Source organism: Homarus americanus, unplaced genomic scaffold, assembly GCF_018991925.1.
Source record: "Homarus americanus isolate GMGI-L3 unplaced genomic scaffold, GMGI_Hamer_2.0 scaffold43707, whole genome shotgun sequence".
Classification (NCBI taxonomy): Eukaryota; Metazoa; Arthropoda; class Malacostraca; order Decapoda; family Nephropidae; genus Homarus; species Homarus americanus.
Window position 1 is genome coordinate 184,110 of NW_024724449.1, and position 11,509 is coordinate 195,618.

The 11,509-nt window shown below is 45.3% G+C and overlaps 1 protein-coding gene across 1 annotated transcript in view; it reads left to right on the forward strand.

The window, feature by feature from the left end:
• Window positions 1–9,682, forward strand: part of LOC121864391 (histone-lysine N-methyltransferase PRDM16-like) — a 54,879-nt gene extending 45,197 nt beyond the window's left edge. Inside the window, exons 3-6 of the mRNA XM_042363413.1 lie at window positions 4,649–4,777; window positions 5,149–5,239; window positions 6,038–6,173; window positions 6,634–9,682. Coding sequence (XP_042219347.1) covers window positions 4,649–4,777; window positions 5,149–5,239; window positions 6,038–6,173; window positions 6,634–8,743 — 2,466 coding nt within the window. The 3' untranslated portion in view covers window positions 8,744–9,682. The remainder of the gene's footprint in view (window positions 1–4,648; window positions 4,778–5,148; window positions 5,240–6,037; window positions 6,174–6,633) is intronic.
• Window positions 9,683–11,509: the final 1,827 nt, after the last annotated feature.

Genomic DNA, 11,509 nt, shown 5'->3' on the forward strand with positions numbered 1-11,509 from the left:
TCACATCCCCTAGGCCTACACCTCTGACGTCACATCCCCTAGGCCGACATATCTGACATCATGATCCTCTAGGCATACATTTATGACGCCATGCCTCTGAGGCCTATATACGAGTACATCACGATGTCATAGATACAGACCTATCTATGACATCATTTCCTCTAGGCCTATATCTATGACATTATGCCCCCCTAAGCCTAAATTTTTTGTCACATCCCCCTCCCCCTAGGCCTACAACCCGGACGTCGAGGATTATATTCTTATCTGACTTACCTGTGGGAGAGGGCGAAGGAGAAGAGGAGGGAGGAGAAGGAGGGGGAAAGGATAAATACGGTAAGGGGAGGAGAAGAGGGGAAGGAAGACAAAAGTAAGGATAACAATGGAGGAAATTAAAGAAAAGAAGAGATAGAAGAGAAAGAAGAGGAGGAGGAGGTGAGTATAGGGAGAAGGACGAAGGGGAGGAGATAGGTAGGGGGAGGAGAGAAGGAGGAGATCGGGAGGGGGTGAGGAGGGGGGTAGGGAGGGGTTAAGGCCTACACACTAACAACCTGAGACCCCCCTCCTCCCTCTCTCCCCTTCTCCCCTCTCACCTCTCCCTTTTCCCTCTTCTCTCCCACCCTCCCCTATCCCCCTCCTCCCCTCTCTCCCCCAATACCTTTGATGACGTGATTGGGTCATTACAGTTATCAAAGCCAATATTATGACCCTGTTATTGACAATGTAACAGTAAGCGTTATGTGAACAAACAAACTAATGAAGCAATAAACTGTTCAATTGATCTGTTATTATTATTATTATTATTATTATTAATATTATTATTATTATTATTATTATTACTAGTATTACTATTATTTTATTATTATTATTATTATTATTATTAATATTATTATTATTATTATTATTATTACTACTATTATTACTAGTATTACTATTATTTTATTATTATTATTATTATTATTATTTTATTACTATTATTATTATTATTTTATTATTATTATTATTATTATTATTATTATTATTATTATTATTATTTTATTATTATTATTATTATTATTATTATTATTATTATTATTGTTATTAGTTACAACACAGTTTGGACACATATGAACGTTCATCTAAATAAATATAATTAATGGTAATATTGACGAAGTTTTTAAAGTCTTAATTCTTCAAGTAACGTCTAGTTGCACGTAATAAGTGAGCTTTAGTCTTTATCAGTAAATATGTGATGTGCTTAGTGTGGTGTAATGTTTCATAATCGGCGTATTCATGTCAAGAATGCGTTTATGTGTGAAGTCTGCGTATGTGTGTAATGTATGCGCATATGTTGAAATTGCGTATAAGTGTCGACTATGCGCTTGTGTTGTGTCGAGTATGCGAATATGCGTATTTATCAAGCATGGGTGTTTGTGTTGTGTATATCATAGTGTGTTATATCTGGCGTATATTATGCGTAGAGTGTTTTATAAACCACTTATATAACGCCACTCCACGAGACATCACGAAAATATAACCGGGAGATATGACGCTTGATATACCAACCCAGCTTATGTTAGACTACTACTACTACTACTACTATCCACCATCAATCCACCACCTGATCCTCGTCCTCCTCGTAGATCCACCCACCTAATCCACCACCAATCCACCTCATCCTCTTCATCCTCCTAGATCCACCCACTCCTCCCCCTCTTCCTCTTATAGATCCACCCACCTAATCTACCTCCATCTCACCCCCCTCCTCCTCATCCTCCCACCTAATCCACCTTATCCACCCCCCTCCATCCTAAATCCACCCACTTAATCCACCTACGCTGTAATTTAGGTCACTGATGAACACGTCCGGCCTAGATAAGACACTTCGATGGGTTATCACTGACGCTTGTAATGGATACACTCACACACGTACAGTACATTCCGTTGACGAGCGCTAGTGGCAGACGATGGTGATTGCTCATTTTATTTCATATGTTTTTTGTTTCATTATATTTATCATTTTATTTAATATATTTTAGATTTATTATTATTATTATTATTTAATTTTCCAGGGAGGAGAGTGAGAGAGAAGGGGAGGGGGAGGGGGGGAGGAGGGGACGGTAAGGAGGAGGGGGAGGGGGAGGAGAGGGGAGGGGATGTGTTGTGATGGAGGTGTGGTGTTATCAGGCAGGGGTGGTGGGGTGATGGCAGTGTGGGGTGGGGGGAAGGGAGGGAAGGGAGGGAAGGGAGAGAGTGTTGTCAGCGAGACTTAAGATATTACCTCCCTGGCAACACACAACTCAGGACAGACAGACAGACAGACAGACAGACACACAGACAGACAGACACACAGACAGACAGACACACAGACAGACAGACAGACACCATTCCAAGTATCATCAACACTTATCTTTAACTACTCTTGTTTTTTCTTTCTCTTTTACCTTCGTTTATCTCTCTCTTCTCCTCTTCACACTCTTCTCCCCTTCTACCTATTCTCCCTCTTCTCCCCCTTCTCCCCTTCACCTGGACGACTGCCCTACCCTCCCCTCCCCATCCTCCCTTCCTTCCCCCTCCCGTTCCCATCTCCTCCTCCATACACCCCTCCCCATTTAATGTAGTTTACTGTCTACCAAGATAACTCTAGGATCACCTCCCTGGTTGTTATCTCTGTTATCGAGTGTCGGTGTCACTTTTATGACACTTTTGCTTATCTTGTCGACCACACCAGGTATCTACAGCGCGGGAGGGAGGGGGAGAAGGTATAGAGGCGTCATTTTGAGAGAGGGAGAAGGGAGGTTGAGGGAGAAGGGAGGTTGAGGGAGAAGGGAGGTTGAGGGAGAAGGGAGGTTGAGGGAGGGGAAGGTTGAGGGAGGGGAAGGATGGAATGGGGAGGTCAAGGTAGGGGGGGGGGGGGTTAAAGGGTAATTTTATATTTGAAAAAAAAACGAAAATTGCATAAATGTGAAGCCACCTATGTGCTTATGTTTCCAAAGACAAAATATGTGTCACTAAGCCACCAGGTACTTCTTACAACCATGGTTTATAAAGGCACACAGGACGCGCCTTTAAGCCACCAGGTAATAAGACTTTAGGGTGTGAAGATGATCAAGTCATTGTGCCGAGTTAAGTAAGAGTCTTGGGGGTCGTAAATGTATTTCGTGTTTACAACTTACTACCGTCGGCCAGATACTCCCGCCTCGTCCTGGTGTTCTAGGGTGTTGTGGTGATGTTCTACGGTGTTATGGTGATGTTCTAGGGTTTGTGGTGATGTTCTAGGATTTTGTGATGATGTTCTTCTCTAGTGGTGATGTTCTAAGGTGTTCTACTAACCGTTTGTTGGTGGTAGTTGCACTGACTGAATGATTTTGTCGACATTTCTGGGTGCTGCGCTTCTGACCGACTCTTGGAAAGTTGCAGACCACAAGAGAGTACAAACAGGACTCTAGCCAGGGGTGTAAATCAACAGAGTACTACTACCATGTCTAAAGTATAGCTTCCGGCTAAGTCCTGAGTTCAATTCAAGCCCTGGCAATTAAAACTTTCTTGAGGACACGACTGTTAGCTGAAGGCCATAGTTTACCACCACCTCATGCTCGCCCGTGTACAGGACCGCCTCATGAGTACCCACAAGAGAAACTTTATATCTCTGAACTTATAACGAAGAAAAGAACTTACATGACAATACCCTGAGAACGGACATATCTTCTGGTGGGAGAAGTAGGGGGTTATTATCGCTGATTTAGAGGGTGTAAAACGCGACTAGATGAAGCCTGTTATGATAAGATACTGTTTATTAAGGCGAAAGTGTAGCGTGTGCGTATCCCAAGATTTACAGAGGGACATGATGTTTATACCTCAGTAGATACCTGTAATCAGTGTGTTGGAGGTGGTGGATGGAGGGATAGATGGGGTGGAGGGACAGGGGAGAGAGGGATAGAGGGGGAGGAACGGAGGGAGGGAGAGAGGGACGGTGGGACGGAGGGAGAGATAGAGAAGGGAGGAAGGGAGGGATTGTACCTAGCACCTACTGTACACGAGAAGGCCAACACCGATAAGGTTATAACTAGTGTTGATCCGCGGGGTGAGAGCGGTAAAGATAACACGGAGCTGGAGGACTCGTCGCGGCTCATAATGAACACCGTGTATTTATGACCTCTCCTCTCTCTCTCTCTCTCTCTCAGCTCATCAGAAGTCGCCGGAGCCCTTGAAGAATCTGGGTTTATGGCTCTCGTGTTTAATTGATTAGCTCACGGTGTCCAATCTCCAGGGGTGTGAGGCCTCGAGGAAGGGACTGGGTAATCTCTAGTGATTGGGAGGGGTATATGGAGGGGAGAATGAGAGCTATAGGGTAGGTGGGGAGGGTAGGTAGGTTGTGGTGGGGGGTTAAGTGTCCATAGGGAGAGAAAGACTTAGGTTTGGTTGGGATTTTGAAGTTGTGTCGTGTTGATGGAAGAATTCTTAAGATGTTATTTATATAAAAAAATCGTCGTATTGTAATGTATTCGATAAATAAATTGAAAAAAAAATCGATAAACTAAGATAAAGAAGAAATATTTAAGTAAAAGATAATTTGTAATAATTTATGTTTTTTTAATATATATAAACAATGAGTATACTCAGGATTTTCGTGACCTTTATAACTTAATAGAAGGCTTTCTCCCTCCCGCAGGTGGTGTCGATGCGGTCAGGGCTGCGGGGATGGCTGGACGCGGGCGAGATGGGCAACTGGCTGCGGCATGTTAGAGTCGCAGTCTCACCTGTGTATGGCAACTTGCGTCACCTCTTATTGGCTGGTCAGGTGAGTGTCATGTAACTGTCTGTCTGATGTAGCTGTCTGTCTCATGTTACTGTCTATTTCATGTAGCTGTCTCCTCCTTAGATTAGCTTATTACGAGGCTTCGAAGCGACAGAGTGACAGGTTCTGTACACAATATTGACAGTAACACCTCTGACTATTCATTTCCTGATCCCTAAGAGCGAACTGTCACATGTACTCCGGGAACCTAACCTAACCTAACCTTACCCAGATAAGCCTCAGTCCTAATCAGCATTTGTTATAGTTAATATATTCTTATGTACGTGTGCGTGTCTGTGTATGTACGTGTGTGCGTCTTATCCACCCACCTGCTGTCCACTATAACACCTTCCCTCTTCTCTCCACTCGTACAGATCTTCTACGAGGCAGTGCGTGACATTCCACCTTCAGAAGAGTTACTCCTCATCCGCAAGGCTATCATAGACCTGGACACCACAGCCATAGGTGAGTGGCGTGTGGTGTCTCTCGTGAAAATGTTTCTTATTATGGAAAATCAACGCTTGGAGGTGGACGCGGGCCTGATGAACGCTTACTAACACAGGCGTTGAGGCGTTGTTTATGTCCTGTGCTGTAAAGAATGAGGGTCTAGCATTTATTTTTGGCTCTGTCTGTCTGTTTGTTTGAGTGTAAGTTTTTTCCTGTTTCTTTTTCTTTTTCTTTTTTTTTCTGTTTGTCTATTTGTCCCTTCATCTGTTTGGGGATTTGTGCTTTTGTTTAGTTATTGTGCTCTCTACGAACACATGCACAAAAAAACTTGTCATTCACATCCTCTCACTTTCCCTCTCACCCTCCATCCCTCCCTCCCTTCACCTCTTTATTTCTTCTCACCTTCCCTCCATTCTTCCCCCATTTCTTGTCTTACTCCTTCCCTCCATCCTTCCCTCTCTACCTCTCTCCCTCTTTTATTCTCCCCCTCTCTTTTCCTCCTTCTAATTTTCCTTTTCTCCCCTCCCTCCCTCTCTCTCTTCTCCTCCATGCTTTCCCCTCTCTCTCCCCCTTTTATTTTCCTTTTCTCCTTTCCTCCCTCCATTTTCCTCCATTCTTCTCCTCTCTCCTTTCCTCCCTCCATTTTTCCTTCTCTCCCTAATTTTTTCCTTCTCTCCCTCCCTCCTTCCCTCCCACTCTACCTCCTTCCCTCCTTATTTCTTCTCCCCCTCCCTCTTTCCCTCCGTCCCTCCCTCCTCCCCAACCAACAGTCTTATTAACGTGTCTCTCTCTCTCTCTCTCTTCCTCCTCCTGCAGATGACCATGTCGAGGTAGGCTCCCCCGAGGACCGCTCCGAGAACACAGGTGACGACGAGGAGGAGGAGGACGAGGACGATGAGCTCTCCAGGTTCAGGTGTCTCCAGTGTGACAAGAACTTCACTGACTATGACGAGTAAGTTGACGAGGAAGACGAGTTTGGTCAATGTTTATTCTCTTTAAACCTTTATGAGTCTCAGCCCTTCTGCCTCAAAGCCTCAGTTTCTGAAATCAGTCTATTGTAATGAAATGTATTCCTTGTTATTATATCTGAGTCGACAGGAACGCGAGTGTGTGTTTGGTCTTTGAAACTGAAATCTGTTCTGGGATGTGAGTGAACACCACACACACACACACACACACACACACATATACACGAACACAACGCACACACACACATATACACGCACACACACACACACACACACACACACACACATACACGCACACACGCACACACACACACACACAGGCACGCACACACACACACACACACACACACACACACACATATATACACGCACACACAATACACACACATGCACACACACACACTAGTACCATGACGACCCACTCACCACCTTCTTCTCCTGCAGACTGGACGACCATCTGGTGACCGCCCACGGGTACGCCGCCGGCCAGTACCGCTGTGACTACTGCCCGAGAGCCTTCGCCTGGCGCCCCAACCTCATCCAGCACAAGACAGTTCACGGAGAGTTCAAGCGGTACCCGTGTGAGAACTGCCCGCGGGTGTTCACGGATCCTATGGTCCTGCAGAAACATATCCGCAACCAACACGCTGGGGCGCGCTCCCACGCCTGCCCTGAGTGTGGCAAGACCTTCGCCACCAGCTCCGGCCTCAAGCAGCACACACACATCCACTCCTCCGTCAAACCGTTCCAGTGCGAGGTTTGCTTCAAGGCCTACACGCAGTTCAGCAACCTGTGCCGCCATAAGCGCATGCACGCCGACTGTCGCCTGCAGATCAAGTGTACTAAGTGTGGGCAGGCGTTCTCCACAGTGACGTCACTAGCGAAGCACAAACGATTCTGCGACACTGCGCCATCACTGTCTCTAACGCATGGCCCCCCCTCCATGCACGACAACAAGCAATCTCATACCGGTCTGTCCATGAGTAACATGTCGTCTTCACCACCAAACCCGTTCATGATGTACCCACGACCCCCGCTGCCCCTCCTACCACACTCACTTTTACCAGGTTATCCCATGTTCCCTTCCCTTCCCTCCCTCGTGGGCGGACCTCAACACCCTCTCCTCACTTCCTCCCTCCTCTTACCCTTCCAGAACGCGAGCTCTCGTGACCATTCTTTTTCAGTTCTTAAAGAGGAGAAAGAGTGTAATGACATTGGTAGTTCCATGCAAGTATCTCCACGACCTGAGTCCACAGAGTCTGCGACGAGGGAGCCCGCCTCCTTACAGCCACCCCCTCGACTCTCTCCTTCCCACTCACCAAAGCAAGCATCAGTATTTCCCATGAGGGAGTCCCCACGTAGATCAGAGCCCAACGACGTCTCTGATGATCACAGGGAACTTCCAGAGTTCCGGCGCCGGACTCCAGAGCCGCTTAAAAAGGAGGTCGTGGCAGAGTCAACTCGGGGGCCTGTCGAGAGAAAGGAACAGCCACTGGACTTGACTCTCCGGCGTAAAGAAGAGAGAGAGGAACTGTTCCTCGGCAGGTTCGACATTCTCTCCCACAGTAGCGACTCTGCAGAAGAGAGGCTTCGCTCTCCTGCGCCGCCCGAGGTAAAATCAGTAGAAGAGCCACGGCCACGCCCAGACCACCCCTTCCTACGCATTAGTGAGCTACTGAAAGACACAACCACAACCTCCGTCACCCCAGCTCCGCCCCAGCCACCCTCATTACTAGACACGCCCACCAAACTGCCTCTGGCATATCCTCGACCTCTTCACCCCGCAGCTCTCCTCGATATGTACCGCACCCTCGACCGCAGCTTAGACCGCAGTCCATTATTGCCAGGGGGCGGCCTGGCGGGCAGCCGCTACCCTATGCTACCACCCTACTTCCCTCCCACTAGCATGGCTGGTATGGGCCTCGGGCTCAACCGCAACACAGGTCTTGATATGCTGAAGGCTCACATGTCTAGCACAGGACGTCCTTACGGAGACATTAGTCGCCCCTACGACCTGATGGGCTCACATATGCCTCGCGCTAAGGACCGGTACTCCTGTAAGTTCTGCGGCAAAGTGTTCCCGCGCTCGGCCAATCTGACCCGCCACCTGCGGACTCACACCGGGGAGCAGCCCTACAAGTGTAAGTACTGCGAGCGTTCCTTCAGCATCTCGTCCAACCTGCAGCGTCACGTCCGCAACATCCACAACAAGGAGAAGCCCTTCAAGTGTCCGCTGTGTGACCGCTGCTTCGGCCAGCAGACCAACCTTGACCGACACCTCAAGAAACACGAACTTGAAGGACCTAATCCACCGGACTCCCCCGAGGCTCCAGACTCCAGCAGCTCCGCCGTCGACACGTCAGCCAACTTCTTCAGCGACGAGATCCGTTCCTTCGTGGACAAGGTAACGGACTCCACCACAGACAGTGTTGTCGGCGACGAGGAGGCGGTGGACGAGGACGACGATGACAAGGAACAACACATCGACGTGACTACCTCGAACGACGACAGCGTTAGCGCCGAGTGTGCGGTCAAGAGGGTCCGAGTGGAGTAGCAGACGTTGGTGTAGAGTTATAACTTAAAAAAAGCCAAAAAGAACCCCGAGGTGGGACTTGTACATAAAAGACTGACGAAGGCTCAGACACACGCAGACGCGGGGCTCACATTGTCGTGAGTGACGCGTCTCACACTGCGGGCTGGACTGAGGATCACCCGCTAAGACACCAGAGGAGTCGACTTCATCCGTGATCAAAGTAAAAATCCCAAATCCCGGTTATGTGTGTATCTCTCAACCCCCCTCCCCTCCCCTACCTTGGGGGGAGGGGAGGGGAAGGGGGACTAATGCACACAATTTCTCAAGGATCTAAATCAATTTACACATAAGGAAGAGTTTTTCTTCCTTATGATCAAAGAAAATTATCCTGTAAATAAGTAGATTGTATAAATAAAAGAAGTATTTTCATTCAGCATTCAGAAACAAAAAATAATTGCTTCACTGGTTAGAGGAAATTTTATCACGTTACCAAAGACAGAGAAATAATGACTAATTAAACAAAAATAATAACAAGAGCATCCCATTAATCAATTCAGGTTGTGTATGTGTCAATTCTTTCAATTAATCTAAAGGAAACAAACATGAAAGAAAGACTTCAATCATCTATCGTGTATGAAACTAGAATACACCAGAAACTCAACGTTGATAATCCTGGTGCGTTCGTGTTCAGTTCGTGTCTTTATTTTAATATTTAGAATAAATGGGTCACCTCTGCAGATAATGTTTTTTTTATATAGATTTTCCATGTTTGTCCTTTTTCTGCCTCTTGTGAAATTTTTTCCAATAACCCCAATAATTATGATAGGCCAAGAGTCGCTAGGTGTGAGTTGTGTGCAATGACCTTAACTGTATTCATTTTTAACTTATGCTCTGTAGTTAATGTAGATGTACATAACCCGTTGATAAATTATATTTTGTTAATAAAAAATGAACTGTTTTGACGAGTGTTTCATTTCTCTCTTCCCTCTTTACGGCAATGCAACCCGGTGTTAAAAAATGGAAATTGGTGATTTGATCAATGACTATCCAGGTTGGAAAGGCATTGAGGAGAGACGTTATTTAAAGTTGACTAAATACAGTAAAAGTCTTTTCTGAATTAAGTAAATATTTAAAAGAGATAGAAAAAATTATTAGATACAAATAAATTGGAAATAAATAAATAAACACAAATATAATACCCTAATAAAAATCTTTGTTAAATTAAAAAGATAATAACATAGATTTTTACTTAAAGAAAAAAAAATAAATATAAAGAAAATAGGACAAAAGAAAATTATTTAAGCAAAGACGAGAGAGAGATCAAGCAAGCAAGCAAGCAGGTCAGACGGAAGCAAGGAGGTATCGAGCAACCAAGCAGGCAGGCAGGCAGGCAGGCAAAGCAGAGACACTGGCAGGATGCATAAATTAGCAGGTAACTCGGCGTGATACTCCAGTGACACAGCTCAGGACGTGGCGGTGAATATCTTGAAGACTATAGGTGAAGATTTACAGACAGGTGAGGTGAGGTGGCAGGTAAGATCTTAAGAAGTCAACATGGTGGTGAGGTAAGGTGAGAAGGATTATGGGTAAGGGAAATACAGTTCGTTAATACAATATCTTTGAGTACTACAATAATACAATAATATTTATAACCTAGAATACCAACAATACATTATCATACATTAGTGTAGTAGGGGTGTACAATACAGTGCTGTAATACAATGAACTAATACAGCAATACAAGAATAATTATAATACAATAGGGATAGAGAGTACTGCGATGACAATGATGACTGATAAACATGATGAGTATGATGACTGACCTCCACCTGACCGAGATGACTTATACACACGTGGACTATTGTTGAATGACGTAACGATGACAACACCCGGTACAGGTGATTCGTCAGGTATCCCAAGGTTTGTTTATCCTTCTACGTCAGGATGTTAACATGATCTAAACATGAATCCGAATCCGACATACACACACACACACACATACAATGATCGACATACACACGGAGGCATATATACATACACACGGAGACATATATACATACACACGTAGGCATATATACATATACATTTATTGTAGGCGCATGCACAAGAACGCATATTTTGCACAGAAATATGCACATACATACACACACACACACACACACACACACACACACACATCTCACTGCCATAAACCAGAGGCCAAAAAAAAATCACCATCTAATTATTTACATAACCGTCAGCACTACAGAGGCTCACGGTCACCAGGTCTAGCAGTGGTAGGTTAGGTTAGGGTAGGTCAGGTTAGGTTAGGTTAGGATATTCGATTCTATAACTATTTGATAAGGGTTTAAGTTTTAATTATTTGAGAAAGAAAGTTTAAGGTTTAACTATATGACGAGGATGGTTTAAGTTAATTCATCTTGGTGAAAAATATTATCACCAGGTGCAAGGGAGGGGGGGACTATATGGTTACCTTATAAGACACCCACTTGTATACCACACTGAGTCTACACAGGGATTACCATTATCACACCACCAGATACCTGGACGAGGACTTGTACCTACCTGTATACCTGTCTAATACCTACGCACCTACCTACCTAACTAATTAAGCTACCTACCTGACTTCAACCTGTTTAATTATCTACCCTGCCTATTTACCTGGTCTAATTATCTACTTGACTACCTACATAATTATCAACCTACCTGACCATCTACCTACTACCTGACTACCTACCTGCCTCACCTAACTACATCACCATCAACAGGTGTTAGGTTCCCTTATAA